A 20,312-nucleotide genomic window follows, 5' to 3' on the forward strand; every position below is an offset into this window, starting at 1 on the left:
AATACTAAGGTGCTAAATACTACTTCGTTTCTTATTTGCTCTCTCCATTCATTGGAGCCTTTGAAAAGCAAGTCAATATATGTTTTAACCCCTAAAGAGACCCCTGCTTCAGAATTTGACTCCTTCAGAAGAAAGAAAAGTCATAAAAAATAATGTCTTTTGCTGGCTTTTAGGAATTTGTAACAGAGAGGAATATTTTCTCTGTTAACATACAGAGAGAAAAGGTTCTAAACTGCTTTTTAAAAGAATATGCTTCGGGCTTCCCTGGTGGCACAGTGGTTGAGAATCTGCCTGCTAATGCAGGGCACACGGGTTCGAGCCCTGGTCTGGGAAGATCCTGCGTGCCGCGGAGCGGCTGGGCCCGTGAGCCACAATTACTGAGCCTGCGCGTCTGGAGCCTGTGCTCCACAACAAAAGAAGCCGTGATAGTGAGAGGCCCGCGCACCGCGATGAAGACCGGCCCCCGCTTGCCACAACTAGAGAAAGCCCTCGCACAGAAACGAAGGCCCAACACAGCCCAAAATAAATAAATAAATTTAAAAATAAATAAATAAGTAAATACTCCTGTTCTCTGTTTAAAAAAAAAGAATATGCTTCACACAACCAGAGAAAGCCCACGTGCAGCAACGAAGACCCAACGCAGCCAAAAATAAAATAGATAAATTTATTAAAAGAATATGCTTCATATAAGAGTTGAACAAACAATAGGATTTGAAATGTCACTACTTATTTTTTTGTTTTCGTTTTATTGATGTTTGATTTTACAATGTTGTGTTAGTTTCAGGTGTACAGCCAAGTAATTCAGTTTCATACACACACACACACACACCCCACACACATATTCTTTATTAGATTCTTTTCCCCTACAGGTTATTACAAGATACTGAGTAAAGTTCTCTGTGCTGTACAGTAGGTCCTTGTTGGTTATCTATTTTATATATAGTGGTGTGTACCTGTTAATCCCACACTCCTAATTTGTCGCTCCCCACTTCTCATTGTATGAAAACCTCAGAGAACCTTCACTAGAGGGCGCGTAGGGCAGATCGCGAAGTCATCTCAGTAAGGCTGACGGGAGGCCCGGCCACCAGGGCTGCCCCTGGCAGTGTTTGATGTGGAACAAGTCACTTGACTTTTCTGTAGCCACAGTTTTCCCAGCTAAGAAAGGACAGTGTAGGAATAGGTCACCAAAGGTCCTTGCAGCTCTGTGAACCTGTTACTAAATGTGTCAAAGCGGTAGTCCCTGACAATCTTTCCAACTTTAAGCTTTAAGAATGTGCTTTTCTCTGTAGATTCAAAAATAGAGAGATTATAGAAAAATCTTTTTGTTCCAATGCAGAGAGCTTCTAGAGACAACAGTAAATCTCTTGGTATGGAATCCTAGCACCAAATACAATGCTACTGTAAAATAAGTAATGTGGTCATTGATTTATTCATTAACATGTTTTTACATGTGCCTACTGTTACAGTAAGGTGCTTTCACACCTGCACATTTCCACATTTACCAGGTGTTTGGGCCCCAAGAAGCCGGGGACTTGCCCAAGGTCACCATGTCACTTCCAGAGCATCCCTCCTTCCCTTTACCTGGGAGGCAGCTGTCAGATCTGAGTCAGGGTCCCTACGCCTTTTAAATCTCGCCTGTGTACCACCATCGGGGAGACCTCAGAATGTCACCTGCAGAGCCTTCTACCTGCATCAGGGCGTTTGTTGCTGTCCAGAAACCTTGTTAACCTACCTCCTGGGGCTTGCTTCTCACACCCAAAGCCGCCATCCCAGACCTTCACTTACCGTCTATCCCTAGCTCTCTTCCTCCAGCGTCTTGGTCTTCTCAATCACCTTCACCTTTCTCCACCTGGGGGGCCCTTCCCTAGGCTTTTATATTTGTGCAGTCATCCAACTGCCTGGAGAAATAAAGAAGCGCTTGGTTGTACTCTGTCGCTCCCTAATCTCCCGTTCCCCCGCTCTCTGCAGCAATTTGATTGTCAGTTACGCAGTCCAGTCTGTCTTCTCCTTCCTCTCCCAGCGCCGGCGCTGTATCACAGACTCTTTGGAACTACCTTGCACTTACCCGTGTCTCTCTTTGGACTGCAAGGCTGCTCCCACACCAGACTTCCCTGTCTGCTCACAGAGGCTCTCTGGGCACCCCCATCTCTCAGGATACACCTTCAGGACATCCCTTACACCTGCGGGATGCCTTCTGAATGCTGACTGCTGTGCTCCACATTGCCTGGTTGCTGGGTTACTTTGGCCCTTTTCCCAGGACGCAATTTCTTCCCTGTGACGCAGATGTCCTCGGAGCACGTGGGGCTGCAGACCTGTCCCCTCCTAGGTGGCCCCCCCCTTCCAGGTTCTGGCCGCCCCTGCTCTATGCTGCTTGTCTACATCACTGCCTCTTTTTACATCTACATCTTCATTGCTACTCTTTTTTTTCCTCAAGAAATTAAGACACTTTTGTCAGCAGCATTTTGTAATTAGATTGAAGCATAGTTGATTTACAATGTTAATTATCAATGGTTTCAGGTGTGCAACACAGTGATTCAATATTTTTATAGATGACACTCAATGTAAAGTTATTGTAAACTATTGGCTCTATTCCCTGTGCTGCAGGTTACATCTTTGAATCTTATTGTATACCCAGTAGTTTGTACCTCTTAATCTCTTGCCCATCTCTTGCCCTTCCCCCACCCCCCTGGCCCTCTCCCCACTGGTAACCACTAATTTGTTCTCATATCAATGAGTTTGTTTCTGTTTTGTTATATTCATTCTTTTTTTTTAGATACCACATGAAAGTCAAAACAATGTATTTGTCTTTCTTGGACTTAGTTCACTAAGCATAATACCCTCCATATCCATCCATGTTGTTGCAAATGGCAAAATTTCACTCTTTTTTTATGGCTGAGTAATATTCCAGTGTGTGTGGGTGTGTGTGTGTGTATCACATTTTCTTTATCCATTCACCTGTTCATGAACACTTAGGTTATTTTCTTTTTTACATCTTTATTGGAGTATAATTGCTTTACAATGGTGTGTTAGTTTCTGCTTTATAACAAAGTGAATCAGTTATACATATACATATGTCCCCATATCTCTTCCCTCTTGTGTCTCCCTCCCTCCCACCTTCCTATCCCACCCCTCTAGGTGGTCACAAAGCTCCGAGCTGATCTCCCTGTGCTATGCGGCTGCTTCCCGCTAGCTATCTACCTTACGTTTGGTAGTGTATGTATGTCCATGCCTCTCTAAATGTAACACAGGAAACAATAAAACTCCTAGAAGAAAACATAGGCAGTACACTCTTTGACATAAGTCTTAGCAATAGTTTTTTGGATCTGTCTCCTCAGGCAAGGGAAACAAAAGCAAAAAAGCAAAAAAAAAAAAAAAACAACAACAACAACCCAAATGGGACCTATTAAACTTAAAAGCTTTTGCATAGTGAAGGAAACCATCAACAAAACAAAAAGACAACCTACTGAACGGGAGAAGATATTTGTAAATGATATGTTTCATAAGGGGTTAATATTCCAAGTATATACTGAGCTCACATAATTCAATATCTAAAAACAAACAGTCCAATTAAAACATGGGCAGATGACCTGAATACACAGGTTTCCTAAGAAGACATACACATGGCCAACAGACACATGAAAACACGCTCAGCATCACTAACCATCAGAGAAGTGCAAACTGAAACCACCACGAGATATCACCTCACACCCGTCAGAATGGCCATCATCAAAAAGACAAGCAAAATAATAAATGTTGGCGAGGGTGTGGAGAAAAGGGAACCCTCCTACACTGTTGCTGGGAACGTAAATTGGTGCAGCCACTATGGAGAACAGTAGGGAGGGTCCTCAAAAAACTAAAAATAGAGCTACCATATGATCCAGCAATTCCACTCCTGGGCGTATATCCAAAGGAAAGGAAATCACTAATTAGAAAAGACATATACGGGGCTTCCCTGGTGGCGTGGTGGTTAAGAATCCGCCTGCCAGTGTAGGGTACACGGGTTCGAGCCCTGGTCCGGGAAGATCCCACATGCCAAGGAGCAACTAAGCCCGTGCACCACAACTACTAAGCCTGCGCTCTAGAGCCCGCGAACCACAACTACTGAGCCCGCGTGCCACAACTACTGAAGCCCACGCATCTACAGTCCATGTTCCACAACAAGAGAAGCCACCGCAATGAGAAGCCCGCGCACCGCAACAAAGAGTAGCCCCTGCTCGCTGCAACTAGAGAAAGCCCGCGCGCAGCAACGAAGACCCAACGCAGCCAAAAATAAATACGTTAATTAATTAATTAATTTGAAAAAAAAGGAGGGAAAAAAGACAAGACATATACACCCCAATGTTCAGAGCTTCATTTCTTTTCTTTATAATACTCTCAGCCCATTGCACTCCTTCTTTGAGATTTGGTCCCCCTGTGGATGCTGTGTTACCCTGTATCGAGTCCTTCTCTGTCTCTTTCACAAGCCCCTTTTCTCCTCTTTTCTCCCCAAATGCCAGTATTCCCTAAACCTCTCTCCCTACATTCTTCTCCAACAGGTTTTTTGTCACCAGCACCTCTACATCACTAACTAATGACCCTCTCCTCCCTCTCCCAAAGCTCAAATAGGTTATATGCTCACCTGTGCATCTCGTCTCTCCCTAAAACAGAATTGGGCATCTTTGCTTAGTCACAGTCACATTTGCTTGAAACCATGAAAACTCTGATTCTTTCATCTCTCTGTCTATCAAACGCCGATCCAAGGCTAGGAACTCTGGTTCTCCCTCTGAACTCTCTGCTGTCCTCCCCTCCTTCACCGTCCCATGGCTGATGCTCCAGGCCAGGCCCTCATGGTGCTGTGTCGCTGCACCCCCCTGCACCCCACCCCCCAGACACTAACTCTGGCGTAACCACCAGCTTCATATGCGGCTCTGCGAGCAAGTATGAAAAACACACACACGATAGATTTAACGTGACTAGGTCTCTCCAGTGTATTGTCACGCGCTTTGGAAATCTATATTAAGGCTGCAACATGGAAAGGGACTTTGGACCAATGACAAACAGAAAAAAATTCGGGTAATTGCCTTTCACCTTTGTTGGAGGAAAAAAGAATGCTCCCTCATTAATGACAATTGTGAATTGTGGTACCTACCCTTGAATTAGATGAGTATTCTGTTTTCTCCGGCACAATGTGATAGTTTCTTAACTATTCTTGTTTATGGTTGTCTAAGCCACTTCCTTTGGTGCCACCTATAAATTTATCTGTATTATCCACTTCCTGCCCCAAAGCCTGGAATAAAACTCCATACCCACGAGCTCTGAAAAACAGCTCTCCACAGCATGACCCATCTAGTTTGGGAACAGTCATTTGTAAAGTAACTCATCAGGTCCAACATTAGAGGAAAAGCTCTGGATCCATGTAAGGGAATCTTTCCTGCTAAAGATAACTTCCACTTTCAGTGGATTGACTACGGTCCCTTCCACTGAGAGACAGAATAACTGAAACGTGGTCCCACCAAACTGGTGGCCCGAGTGACCGTGCAGAAGTTAACACCATTGGCATAAATGTGACCTGCCTACTTTTTCCTTTCCTCGTGTGTCTCCTGTCCTACCTTTGGAAGGTCTGCAGGGCCATCTCAGTGCCTAGCTGGTTCCTTTGTGCTGACTGTCAACCATCTCTTTCTATTTATTCTTTGGTGGATCTGAATCTAAAGGACTTATCTGATTTTCTTCTACAGAAAAAAACTTGGGTGCCAATGTGAATGTTCAAGCTTGGAGATAATGTTGCCCCTAAACAGAGTGACTGTCATTTCTTCCAGATGTCAAGGTCCACGTGATCTTATCTTGAAGGTTATAAATGAGTTCCCCCAAAGTCATTTGTATTGAATCCAACTTCCTCGCCTTTTCCATTTGATGGAGCAGAGCAGAACTAGAGGATCTAATAATCTGGCTCCGGTCAATTTAAAACCAGTTTAATGTCACCGTGTAATTCTGTCACCTGACTGCCCATCTAGTTCAGAAATACATCTGAAGGTTAGGCTGTAGTCTTAAGGAGATAGCCAAGTGCACCCTTAGGACTGCAGTGAACACACATTCTTACACTCAATGGCTTTATCTTCACTCTGAAGAGCCACTCTCTGGTTGAAGAAAAAGAGCCATTTCCCACATGCCTGGAGAAAGTCGATCAAATGGGAAAGAGTGTTTCCAAAGGGTTCCAAGGACATGACATGAGGTGGGCACTCAAATAGTGAATGAATGAAATAATGAATGAATTCCAGGCCCCATGGTAATATCTTCCCCCATGTACTAAAATAAAGTTAACAAGAGTATAAATTTAGCATATATACTGAAGATAAACAGGCATTTCATTTGATTTAAAAAAAAAAAAAACTTTTGGTTTGCATTATTTTTTGTAAGTCATTTTGGGGAGAAAAAAAATAACATCCTCAAACAAAGTACTATGAAGCAGCACTGGTTTCTTTTCTATTTTTAAACACAATTGAGAGCAAATTAAACATACTCAGAATGTTGTATTAACTAGAACATTTAGTTTAACTAGTTTAATTACTGCTCTTTGGAAATTACTGTGATCAGTGGGAACTCCTGGGTTTGGTCTCTGTGTGGGAGGCACTGAACTGAATGCCCACCTGCATGGGCAGCTGGGCACCCAGCTTCCATGTTTCCCAAGGGGTCAAGAGAGCTGACAGTCAGCAGTTCTCTGTACGGTAATCAGACTTTACCCTGAAAATCCCTTTAATAGGAGCAGTAGCTAAATGTCTCTGGAGAAAGGCCAACCTTTGCTTTCATCCTGTCAACTCAGAGAGGTGTTTTTTGTAACTCAGTAAACAGTAAACTCATACCCTTCTGGAGTAAAAATTCCTTGAAGGAATAGGCTGTCTTATTTCCGTTCAGTTTCTGTAGTTCTGGTGTAGTTCAGGTCCTTATACATAGCATGAGGTCACGTTATTGAACAAACAGTGAAGAATTATGTCTTAACTGTACAACTCAGAAAGCTGAGAAATGTATTCGATGACCCAAACATGGGAGAAGAACCCAAATTCTCAATCCCATCCAGATTCTCAATCCCATCCAGATTTGTTCAGGTATGAGGGGAAACAGGTTTAGAGAAAAGGGAGCCCTAAACTTGGTACCTATTCCATAAAAGATTGTGGGAATAGCTTTCCCAAAGCCTATGCTTTGGAAAAATTTCCAACTAGGAAAAAATACAGGTGGTTTTCTCTCTCCTATGCACTCCCCTGACAGCTTGCAGTTTGAGTCCATGCTTTAACCTCCAATTAAACAGGAGAACTGCAGCTCTCTGTTGCCGAATTATAGATCTATTTCCTGGCTCACTGAGAAAAGAATCTGCTAACGACTGTAAACAGTCTACATGATAAATATTTTTTTATGGAAGTATAGTTGACATCCAATATTATGTTAGTTTCAGGTGTACAGCAGGGCGATTTGACAATCAAATACATTACGAAATAAGCACCATGATGAGTCTAGAAACCGTCACCAGACAGAATTATTACCATGTTATAGACTATATATTGACTATATTCTCTATCCCATACATTACATTCCTGTGACTGATTTATTTTATAACTGAAGGTTTGTGCCCTTTTAACCCCCCCTCATCTATTTTACCCAACCCCCTGCTCCCTCTGGCAACCACCAGTTTGCTCTCTGTATCTATAACTCTGTTTCTAGTTTGTTTTGTTTGTTCACTTGTTTTGCTTCTTAGATCCCACATATAAGTGAGATCGTGTGGTGTTTGTCTTTCTCTGTCTGACTTATTTCACTCAACACAATGTCCTCAAGGTCCATCCTTGTTGTCACAACTGGCAAGATTTCGTTCTTTTTATGGCTGAGTAATATTCCATCGTATATTTGTATCACATCTCCTTCATCCATCTATTGATGGACATGCGATGAACGACTTTAAGTTACCTGCTGTTTAACTCTACGCGACAGACATATTGACTTCTCTACTGTGCTTTTTTCTACAATAATTCCATCGGGAATAAAAATAATTTCTTTCTCAGCTATATAGAGTAGTCAACTTCCAAAATGGAAAGTATGATCTTTTAAAAGTTATTCACAGAATATCTGAGTACTCCCAGATTTCAGAAATAATAGGTAGATATTAGAAAGCATCAGAGAAATTGTAAGGCTTCACTCTCTTTTTTCCTAAGAAACCTGAGCCTAACTACAACTCCCAGAAAAGTAGGGTTCTCTAACCCCCGCATCTTTCTGGAGGCCTCAGTGAATTACTGCAGAGCAATGTGTACATTAGGTGGCCCGGTCTGCTGATGCAGGACACTCTTGCAGCCTGTAAGCAATTACAGGGTCAGCCCATCTCCTGATTAAGAGCAGACAGCTTTAAGAGGAAGAGAAATCAAATTACACAACCTGGTAAAAAGAAATAAAGAGAAAACTCATTTCAGAAATATACATGCCCAGAGAGGAAGGAAAAAAAAACTAGGAATAGTTTAGTTAGGGGGAAAGATGATGGGACAATTGAGAGAAAGTAAGGAAGAAACATCCAGGAAAAATGTGTATGGGGGAGGAGAGAAGGAAGCATGGAGACTAAATGGAAGATATTTATATTAGTGTGAAGAAAACATGAGTATTCTATTAGTTTAAAGAAAGAAAATCCGGTAAAATCAGTTTGGAGCAAATGGTTCTATGGTACATTCAGCCATTGTGAAACATAAATGAAGCAACTGCTACTATTTTAAATGAATCTTAGGCATTCTGCAGTGAAAGTATAAATTCAAAATTTAATGTTTATAGGCAATGCTATTAAGAAGTTATTATAGCAATTTGGGTCCTCAATATAAGTTGCTCCACAATTTAAACGAGTAGAACTTAAGGAAATTCCTGTTTGAAAAAAATTAAAAAGTTATAGCATTCAAATAGTCCCCCTGGTAGCGATAGACTAGGTAAATTTTGATTAAAAACAAAGGATAAAAATCTGGGCTTGATGCCATAGGAGATACAAATAAAAAGGGTGCTTTGGTTTCTTTAGACACAAATTATTTTTGAAGAATTAGTTAAACGATCCAATTAGAAAGCAATGCAAGAATGTAATTAAGGGCTAAAATACATGGTCCAAATAATAAAAGCTCTGTGAGGTAAATAAAAGTAAGGAAATAACCCAGAGCTATCAAGAGAAACTTTATGGAAAAATTAAAACTTGAGCTGGTTAGAATTTGGAGACAGAAACTGTTAATAGTACTTAACACTGTTAAGTTACATGTAATTCTCTGATACTAAGTTATAAGGGGTTTTAACCATCATTCATTTTTTTCAACAATATTTATTGTGCATATGCTATTTTGCTAAGAGCTATACCACACCCTAAAGCATTTTAAAATTTTTATTTATGTTTTTAAATTAACTTTTATTGGCGTACAGTTGCTTTACAATGTTGTGTTTGTTTCTGCTGTACAACAAAGTGAATCAGCTGTACATACACATATATCTCCTCTTTTTTGGATTTCCTTCCCATTTAGGTCACCACAGAGCACTGAGTAGAGTTCCCTGTGCTGTATAGTAGTTTCTTATTAGTTATCTATTTTATACATAGTATCAATAGTGTATATACGTCAATTCCATAGTTTCTTATTAGTTATCTATTTTAAACATAGTATCAAGTGTATATACGGCAATTCCAATCTCCCAATTCATCCCACCCCACACCCCCAAAGCCGTTTTTAAATGATGCCATCCATGTAATAGGAGGGGCCCTGGGCCCACAGGCATCATCCACAATAGTGGTGATTACAGTGGTTAAGAACGCGGGCTGCCAGCCAACCTGCCCGGTTCAAAGCCCTGTTCTGCCATTAAGTCGGTGGCTGGCTGACCATGGCCAGATCACTGACCCTCACCCTGCCTCAGCATCCTGGTCTGTCCACAGGAGATGATGATCCTAAATAGCACCTCTTAGGGCTGTTCTGAGATTAAAAGACTGAGCGTGTGTAAGGCATTAAGAACAACGTCCAGCATATAATCAATAATTAAAATGACTACCGTTGATGATAAATAATCTTTCCTACCAGTTCCCCTCCCTTGTTCTGCCCTTTAGTCTTGTGTTTCCTTCAAGCTAGAGTTCAGTTTCTCTTGTTAATATTCCCGCTAAACTAACTGAATACAGGGCTCACGCGCACCGATTCCTCCCGTCACTTCCGATTCATTTCCCAGCGAACAGCATCCTGGCTTCTGCCCTAAGCGCTTCCTTCACTGCCGCCTCCCATGCTGCCGTCAGATCCAGTGGTAACCACTGCCTATATTTCACAGTGGACTATTTCTTGAAACTCTCTCAGTACCCTTGGTTTCCACGACCTCCTGGCCATCCTTCTGTCCAGTGTTTCCTTCCAGCTCGCTGTCTGCTCCATTTTATTCCCCTTTCTCTGCTCACCCTTACGTGTCAGTATTCTCCAGGTTTCCATCCCTCTCTCTTTTACACAGGCTCCTTGTGATTTTAAGCACTGTCGGTACCTCCGTGTCTCTTAAACCTTCATCCACAACTGCCAGACGTGTATAGCGAGGAGCCCACAGTTACCGAAGGCTCAGCATCTTCAGACTAAGCTCATCTATCACCCCAACATCCCCTGCAGCCTGCTGTCCCCCCTGTATTCTCAATCTCCTTTAATGGCCCCCACTACATAGCCCACCACCCAAACCAGGAACCAGGAAACAGCAAATCCATCCTTCTGCTTCATCTTCCACATTGACCCCTCTAATACATTGCAACTCTATCACCATATTTTCTCTTTTTTTAAATTTATTTATTTAATTTATTCATTTTTGGCTGTGTTGGGTCTTCGTTGCTGCACATGGGCTTCCTCTAGTTGCGGCGAGCGGGGGCTACTCTTTGTTGTGGTGCGCGGGCTTCTCTTGTTGCAGAGCATGGGCTCTAGGCGCCGGGGCTTCAGTAGTTGTGGCTCACGGGCTCCAGAGCGCAGGCTCAGTAGTTGTGGCGCACGGGCTTAGTTGCTCCGCGGCATGTGGGATCTTCCCAGACCAGGGCTCGACCCCATGTCCCCTGCATTGGCAGGCGGATTCTTAACCACTGCACCACCAGGGCCATATTTTCTTCTCCATCTTTGCTACCACTGCCCCCCGTCCAAGTCCTAATTATTTCTTGCCTCAGTTGAAATCACAGTTTTGAAATGGATCTCCCGCCTCCTTTGTCCCCTTTAAGCCATCATTCCTAAAGCTGGCAGACTGGACAATCTACAATGTAAATTCAATGACATTACCACCTGCCTAAACCCACCAAATTCAAACACTGCCCAGCACCTACAGGAGAGTATCCTGGACCTGGACAGAGCAGTCCCTCCCTCCATCACATTGCCTCTGTATTTCTCTCCTGTTTCAATAATGACCATGTGCTCACTGGGATTATAAGCATATATATTAGATACATATAAAATATCGCAATACACTGATGTAATATTATTGTTCCTGTTTTACAGGTTAAGTTGATGGTATTGGAAGCAACTTGCTCATAGTCACGAAATCAGTAAAGTTGATAACTGAATCCGAATCTAATCATATTGCCCTTTCCCTGAGGTCATGGTCCAGCATGGTTCCCCATTTTGCACCACCAGCACCTAGAACATTCAGTGGTACACACAAGGACTGTCAAGTATTCATCTGAATTGTTAAAAAAAAAGAGAGAAATTATAACATGATAATTATAAAAGATGATCCTGCCACTGACTGAAGATGGAACTGAGTTTCTAGAATTACCTCACAGGTACTATAAATGGAAGCAACAAAGACTATGAGTAAGTTTGTCAAAAGTGTTTTCTTCATACACAGTTAAATTTAAATATCTTTCAAGTTATGACATAATCTCCATATGATCTTTTTATTTTCAATTGCATTCTAGTCAAATGTCTTATTTACTTTTAGAGGAGCAAAAATAAGGTAAACATAAATATTTGCACTAACAAGTTCTGTGCTAGGACACAGTATGTATGGAATACATGTGTGCATATATAGAGAGAGAAATACAGATATATAAAATGGAAAAAGCACAAAGTATTTTTCAGTTTATCAATAGATGACCTCAGCAACATTTCGGAAACTCACTACTTCCACAGACTGATAACAAAGTGTCAAAAGGATCACCTAAAACTCTGAGAGCCATCAAAGAATTTTAAAAATTATGAAACAATGCAGTCGTGTAGCCAATCTGTCTACCAGGTTGAAACCAAATAAAACTTCAAATAGCATCCTTGAAATGGTTGAAGGAAAAGGAAATCGAAGTGAAAACACCTACCCGTCATTAAACACAACTAGAAGCTATGGCGGCCCAGCAATTGGGCCATTTCAAGCACTTTCACAGCAGTGGGCTGGGCGAAGACTCGCTCTGCTGGTGCTCTCAGTCGCCAAAATAGCCATTTGCAATTAAAAATTAAAACGGACACCTCTTCTTCACAAGCTATTATCAAAAGACGGCTGGCTACCTTCCTTGTTTATAGTGGTTCTTGTATCAAGACTTCGTGCCATTTTGAAATATCTTTTTCTTATGTGTCATTTCTCTTAGGCCGTAATGTTCCCAGTGCTAAGATTTTAACACTTTCAACATTTCTAATTGGAATATGATCCTCAAATACTACAGCATTGCTTCAATTTCTGAAAACAGATTGATTTGAGCGTTTTATATGGAGCATTTTATGTTCCTAGATTAGCAGGGCAAAAAGCAGTATAATTTGTAGGCCTGTCTGTATTTAAGGGAAATCATTGGTTTTGAAGGAGTGAAAATAAAATGCAGACATCACTTTCTATAGACAGAGATTTAGCTCCAAACAGAATATATATGTAAATAATAAGGTTGGTCATCACATCTGTTTGAGTCCTGACACAGGAAATGGCCAAGAGGGTCACATTCCATCTTCCACCAGGAAACCAGCAGTGTATTTTGGGGGATGAGGGGTGTGAATCAGTTTGCACGCATGGCACATCTTCTACACGCCAGACCCTGGGCTGGGTGCTGGTGATACAGCAGAGAACCAGACGACAGCCCCTGCCCCTAGGAAGCTGGGTAGAGACGGCGATCAGCAGATCCTTCGTCCAACAGGGGAGTGCCGTGCTCTGGTTAACTCCTTAGAAAGACCCCCTTGGCTAATGTGTGGGCCACTGACCCCCCCCCCCCAGGAGTTTGGAGTTAACGCGAACAATTAGGAGGTGGGCCTGCAGCTCGGGGCGGAGGAAGGGAAAGGATTAAGAGATCAGGTCACTAATTACAAATACTCCTTCCCCTTCTGATTACATTTCAGACCCTCCACATTAGCCTCCATCACTGTGGCTGCATCACAAACACCTCTGTGCCTGTTTCACAGATAAGATTTGGAGACCCAGGAGGGGGAAGTAACTTATTCCAAGTCACAAAGCGGATTAGTGGGCAAGTTGGAAGCAAAGATCTCCTGCTTCTGGGCCCATACCCTCCTCTTCTAAATGAATCATCAGTATCTTACTTCTAAGCAAATCAAAAAGACTTGGTAATTCCTTCAGCTTTGCTTCACTCTGCAACTCCTGTATGGAAGGTTTCCAAGGAAAACGATTTACCTACTCGTGCAGCAGGCATGTACGGAGGGTCTGCTCCATACAGGGCACCTTGCTAGGCGCTTGGGATTCAGAGATGAATAGGAGGATTTCTGTACAGGAAGTTCACCCTCCTGTGGGAGAGACAGACCAAGTGGCTCACGAGGACCGTAAGGCGGGGCAAGCACCAGGGTAATGTCGTTCCCGGAGGCCCATGGGAGCTGACATGAGAGGCACCTAAATTATCCTGGCAGCGGGAGATGTGCCCAAGAGGAGGCGACCCTTGAATTGTGTTTTGAAGAGACAGTAGGAGTTGTGCAGCTAGAATGCAAGGGGTGGGACAAGCCCCAGAGAAGAGCATGTGCAAATACTGTGTCCGGTGGCAGATACAGGATGGGGGGGCTCAGCAAGGCTGGGGCTCAGGAGTGTATTAGAGATGAGACAGGAAACATGGCAGAGGCCACGTCACGTGGGGTCTTTTGAGCCGGTCCAAGGAATCTGGAGTTAATCTACACTCCTGTCCCCTCCGTCCCAGCTCTCAGCCATCCTCAACCCACTTAAATCCCAGTCATGACACCATCCCACTGCTGCTGCTTTGACAAAGGCCATCAGGGAACCTCCTTCGTCACCAACCAATGACATCCTAACACACCTCTTCTAGTTCTTTCTGCAGCACCGGAAATGCCGACGGCAGCTCCTTCCTGCACACGTCTTCCTGCCTTCGCTTTTATAAAGAGAAGGCCTCCTGGCTTTTCCCTGTGGCCTTGTGGTCACTGTCGAGGTTTCCCAGGTCCTTCTGTGATCTCTTACAGAGCTGCGTCCCCACTCTGTCCTCTGCCACGTTCTCACCCCACCCTGCACCTCTGGGCTACCTCACTTGTCCCACTCATTGCTTTCAGCAGCACAAAACTGCTGGCAGCCTCCAAATCTGAATCTCTAATCGAGACATCTAGATTTTGCTCTCGATCTGTAAAGGCAGTCATTCTTTGAGATACATTTTATTTATTTTTGCTCTCTTTGCGACAGACATGGTTCCAGCTGCTGATCCAAGACCCGATGGAGAGAGACCGTGCGTACCTGGTTCACTACTGTGTGTTTACCACTTACGATCTCTCCCTGAACATCTGACAAACGTTTCAAACTGAACAAGTGCAAGTCGGAACTCATTATGTTCCCTGAAAGCATGCCACTCGCCCTTTGTGCCGTATGTTAGTGAATGGTACTTCCATTCCCCAAATCACCCAGCTCAGGGTCGTCTCTCTCACACCGCACGTGGGACTGGTGAAAACAATCTACATGGTACCTACGTAACTGCTCTCTAATTAAATCCCTCCGTCTCGTCCCTACGGTTACTGCCTAAGCTCCTCAGGCAATCGTCTCTCACCTTTCCAGAACAGTCCATGGCACAAAGGAGACAGTCGACAGACATCGTGGCACGAATTTATGGATAAAAGAATACAAGAAGGAGTGGAAAACTTGGACAGTTGCTGTCATCTCCTCACAGGCCACGCTGGTCCCATCTGGCACCCTTCAATCCATTCACCGAACTAAGGAAAGACACGTCTTCCCAAAATACGCGTCTGATGACATCATCCCTCTTGATTAACACCATTCACTGACCAGTACCAGCTACAGGATAAAGACTAGATTCCATGGCCGGCGTCTGAAGCCACCCAAGGTCAGGCACATGTGCCTTTTGCTCTACCCTCTTTTCCTGAGGTCGTGCTCATCCTGCAGATACTCACAGTACCCAGAATTACCATGTTGATTCCAGTGCCACGTCTTTACCTAAGCTATTTTCTCCACCAACATTGCTCATCCCCTCCTTGCTTTTACACTTGAAAATTTAGTCATTTGTCAAAGCTCAGCTCATACCTCTCTTCCTCTCGAAAGCCGGTGCCGACGTTTGTGCTCTCACCTCCACTTCCTTCTCTTTTCCCACATGACTCTGTACTCACGTCTATAACAGCAGTGTTTCAGTCCTGTTCACAGGCTTGCATTGGAGTCTTTTCCCCTCTTGAGAGTGGAGGCCTTCGCCTTATGAATTTGGGAATTAGCACACGTGAACACTCACATGTTTGCAGATGGATGGATGAGTGAACAGATGAGTAGATGGTAGAGAGTCATGGAAAGATTAGAGGCAAGGGGATATGATAAGATGTGCATTTGGGGAAAAACACTGTGGTGTCAGAGCAAAGAGCTGGAAGGCTGAGAACAGAAGCCGGAGACCATTATAAATAATCCAGTGGGGATGGATGGAGAAGCAGAGAGGGAGGGTAGCAGTAGCAAAGGAGAGAAGGGAATGGATTTGAAAAATATTTATACCGTGAACACACAGACTTCAACGATCATTTGGGTGGACAGCGGGAGCGAGTCTGAGAAAAATGAAGGGATCGAGGATGACTGCCGGGCTGCTAACCTGGATGACTGGAGGATTTCTTCTACTTTAAAACATATATACATTCTGCTCCATGGCATTATGCCTGGCAGAGATGCACCGGACACAGTGGCGAGTTACGTGTGTCGGCCACACTGTTGCCTTTGCTGTTTCTCGGAAACACATTTGTTCCGTCGGCGCGAATTTATATATGGAGCCCATCGTGTGTTTTTCTATTACCACCATTTACTCTACACTTTTCCCGAAAAAGATGAGGGATTAAAAATGGACAAACAACATTCAAAGAAGTATGTCACCTCATATGTGAATAGCTCCTCCGTTAAACTGAAGGACAGCTGAAAACAGGGAACATCCTAAAGAACGGGAAGAGAACAGACTCTCCTAATTTCCACCGATTTATAAAGATTGGAAGAAAGGATTTGCAGCAGGCCATCTCTTGTTCTTGCCAGCCATCTCATCAGTGGGCTGGGACACAAACACTTGAAACCACATTGTATACCATTAAAATACCATTATAATCATGGGGTTTGCATATTTAACAGAAATGTTTCGTCACCTGAAACATAACTTTAAACATACTTTTCTTGCTTCTTGGCAAGGAAACATGGGTCGACCAAGTAAATCCGTCCCTGAAGTACCTCATTAATCACAGTGCACTTGTTCTTGGCAAGAGCCTTAATGTGCTACAAAACCTGTTATTAAAGTAAGATTTGGGGATTCCCAGGCTGGCAAAGAATTAGTTACACTTTTTTAGAAACGGTTTTCTTATAACTTCCTTTATTATTAATGGTCTTGTTAGACTTACAGCTCAAAGTAACTTTCCTTTATTAATTTAACGTGTGAAATCCAGCTACTCTAAAGCTTATTTAAAATCATAAGTAGCAATTGCCAAAGATGGCCTGTCCCCCGCTACTGCATCAGCTGTAGTTGTGCCGATGCTCCTGTCTTTGTGCTAATGTGGGTCTAGCACCCCTACCGGATCGCTCAAGCATTACAGTTTCAGGCTCTAGAAATCAGTAACGCAAAACTTCACAGCAGCACGTGGCATTGACAAGCACATAATTTATTTTGTATCCACCACTAAAGACAATGATTGACCAATAAAGCCCGGTGAGTAGAGAATTATTCCAACTTGAACCTCTTCAAAAATGATTTGTCAAAAATTTAAGATTCTGTAAGGCCAGAAAAACCTATTAGACCCCAACATATTGAAAAGAGAACGTTGCATTACAAGAAGTCCTCATTCATGTTCAAGGGCAACACTTAGGAGATACAAAGCACAACACCAACCAAAGTTGTCTCTCACCCTTTCTCAATATACAATACATAAATTACCAAAAATTAAAGTCCGCTAAATAGCATCGTATTGTAAAATCAAAGCTATGAATGTTCTGAGCAAACTCTTGTGTAAAAAAACAAAAAACCAATTTCCATCCAGTATATATTCTGCTGCCAAATTGAGCACAAATCATATTGCTAAATGTTTTAGTGGATCCTGACAGGTCAAAATAATTTTTCAGGCTCATTAGATAATAGGATTCATTATATATCAACTCAGAGGGCATGAACGTGAAAAGTATCAGTAGCGTTTCTCTAAGTCTAGCATTTACTGCAATAACCACATCTAAGGCAACGTGAATCTTACACACATTATACCTTTTGATGTAATAATGATGCTACACAACGTCCTCCTTGTGTACACTGTAAGATGGAAAGTTGGCTGGAATATTCCACCTCATGCTACAAGTTCACATCAATCTGGGGCTGTAAAATTTTCCAGACACCAGAGTCACACAGATTGTAGACTCCACCAATTTCCTGACTCCTACGTGGTCAAATTCCAGGCTCACCTATTTACCAAACCAGCCACTTCATCCATGTTATTTCAAAAAATGTTTCTGGAGCCAATCCTCCATCCCAGGTGAGAGCTATGTTTGGATGACACGCCTCATTTCTAAAAGATACCTAATTCACGTGTTGCAAATCTTTTCACTAGGAAACAAGGAACCTGTCAGTGAGTGCCTTAAACTTTCTCTACTGGCCTCCTATGGCTGCTGTCTTTATATTTCATTTTAATATAAAAAAGCAAAAAAGGGGAACTAAAAAGAGAGGAGAAAAAGAAGAAAAGATGATGGCGTAACGGCATAAAAACTACCTTAAAATGTCCACATAAACCTAAGTCTAACAGGAGACTGAATGAATGGTCATTGTGGGAAAAATAGTAGTAAACTTCAAACGCACTGAAAGATTTCAAATGCCTAAGGGAAAAATAAACATTTGCTTCCAATCATTTTCTCATTAAGCATCCTCTGCTAGATGATGAAGCCTTAACACACACGCTCTGACTCCAAGCCACCACTGCCTGCTTCACCCACTGCCTGAGCCCGTCCCGGGCGGCGCGCCGGCCCTGCACCTCGGCCCGCGCCCCTGCGCGCCGGGCTCCCCGCCAGCCTCGGCTACTACGCCCGAGCGAAGCATCCCCTCGCCCGGCCCTGCTCGCCCCCTCTGGGCCTCGGCCACCACTGTTGCAGGAAGCACTACGTGCACTGACAGACTTTCCGTTAGTGGCGGTTGAGGTAGCTGCGAGGCGTGTTTCCGGGCGCGCTGGAAACCTAGCTGCTGTTCCCCACCACCACCCCGCCGCAAGCGGCAGCCCCCCCACCCCAGCTCCGCCCCGGGGACCAGGACCCGGGCCTGCGTCTCTCCTCTCCCCGCCGCCTCTACCCCGCCATCACCTCCTAACCTTTCCAACACACTCTCCCGAGCCTCACGCGGGCGCTCCGCCTCCCTGAGCCTTGCCCAGCTCCCGGGCGCCCCCCACGGTTGGAGTGGACGTATCTCGGGACCTAATCTCTCCCAATTATCCGCGCAGCCGGGGTCCCGCGCCTGCCCGGCTCTACCCCCGGGCGCCCAGAGCGGCCGGGTGGCTCAGCAGGAGCGCCGACGGGAAGGCTCAGTCCGCAGAGGCGAGAGAGGTGGGGCTCAGGGAGCTGGCAGGCTCTAGGAGGAAGACCCTAAACACGTGCAAAGAAATAAAAGCTACCACGTGTGCGCACGCGAGTGTGTGTGCGCGTGTGTACGTGTGTGTGTGTGTGTGTGTGTGCATGCGCGCGCCCGGCCAGGGCGTCTGCGCCGGGCGTCCGGGGGACCAGGCAAGAGGGCCCCCGCCGCCGCGGTGGCGGGGGGCGCGGGTACTCACACGAAAGCGTGGTAGACGAACGCCCAGCCGCGGGGTCTCTCCAGCACGTTGTACAGGTAGTTCTGCAGCCGCCGGTACTTGACGTTACGCCGGCAGCTCTGGCCGCTGCTGTAGGAGAGCGGCTTCCCCAGCAGGCTCATCCGGGCGCCCTGCTTGCCCCGCCGGCTCTCCCGCAGGCCGCCGCCGCCGCCCAGCGCGGCCGCGCGGGTGCCCAGCAGCAGCAGCCCGTCGCCCCCGGCGGCCGCCGAGTTCAGCAGCGCCCTGGCCCGGCCCGACTCCACATCCTTCATGCCGCAGCCCGCGCGCCCCCAGCCCGCCGCCGCCGCTGCCGCCGCACCGCTCCTCACCCAGAGCCCGGCGGCGCCGCCCTCCTCTCCGCCCGCGTGCTGGCGGGGCATGGCATCACCGCGGGCACCGCGAGGGGGGCGCCGCCGGCGGGGGCCGCGGCCTCATGCGCGCCGGCCGCTTTCGAGGAGGCGGCGGCGGCGGACGGGGCGCCCGGCGGCCCTCGACCTGCGCGCCGGGGGAGGGGAAGCAGCGGGGGCGGAAAGGCGCGCGGACGAGACGGAGGAGTCCCGGGGTCGAGCAGCCTATAGCTACGAATGCGTAATCAGGACGTGTCGGGGGCGTCACTCCAAGAGGGCTTCTCCGGCCCCTCAGTTCCCGTGGCGGATACTCCCTCCGGGTGAAGCGCCCCCGGGGCTGGAACGGGAGCTCCCACGCGCGCACGCCCGGCCCCGGGCTCCCCACGCCAGAGGGGGCCGGGCCCCGAAGCCCCTCCCGGAGGCCGAGTTCGGCGTGTTCTCCCCGGCGCTTTGGAGGTGTCCGGAAGGTGCGGCCTGCCTTGTGCCCGGAGGAGGGACGGGAGAGGCAGGCGCCGTTCCCTCCCGCCGCTACGCCGCCGCGCGGGCTGGTCCCGCCGTCCTTCCGCGAGGGGTGTGCGCGGGAACTGCCCGGCCCTTCCCTCCAGGTACCAGCCAGTCCCCGGGCGCGCGGGCCGAGGCTCCGGGCGGGGGCGCTCGGGTCCCCGCGTTCAGGGTGCTGACCCGCAGGACACGGCCGCCGAGCCGGCGAGGTGGGCACCGGGCATCTCCCCGCCGCTCACTCCGGCTGGCGGGCTGTGACTGTCCATCCCGGCATCAGACCAGAGTAGCCGGACATCCCTCCCAGCCCGGG

At 45.9% G+C, this 20,312-nt stretch overlaps 1 protein-coding gene across 4 annotated transcripts in view; it reads right to left on the reverse strand.

The window, feature by feature from the left end:
• Nucleotides 1-20,033, reverse strand: part of KCNQ5 (potassium voltage-gated channel subfamily Q member 5) — a 581,761-nt gene extending 561,728 nt beyond the window's left edge. For 2 of the 4 annotated variants that reach the window (XM_033428637.2, XM_049695430.1), the window contains exon 1: nucleotides 19,137-20,033. In XM_033428637.2, coding sequence (XP_033284528.1) covers nucleotides 19,137-19,534 — 398 coding nt within the window. In that variant the 5' untranslated portion in view covers nucleotides 19,535-20,033. The remainder of the gene's footprint in view (nucleotides 1-19,136) is intronic. The other 2 variants (XM_012533108.3, XM_033428636.2) reach the window with 2 other exon arrangements.
• Between the last annotated feature and the right edge of the window lie 279 nt (nucleotides 20,034-20,312).

Source organism: Orcinus orca, chromosome 12, assembly GCF_937001465.1.
Source record: "Orcinus orca chromosome 12, mOrcOrc1.1, whole genome shotgun sequence".
Taxonomy (NCBI): domain Eukaryota; kingdom Metazoa; phylum Chordata; class Mammalia; order Artiodactyla; family Delphinidae; genus Orcinus; species Orcinus orca.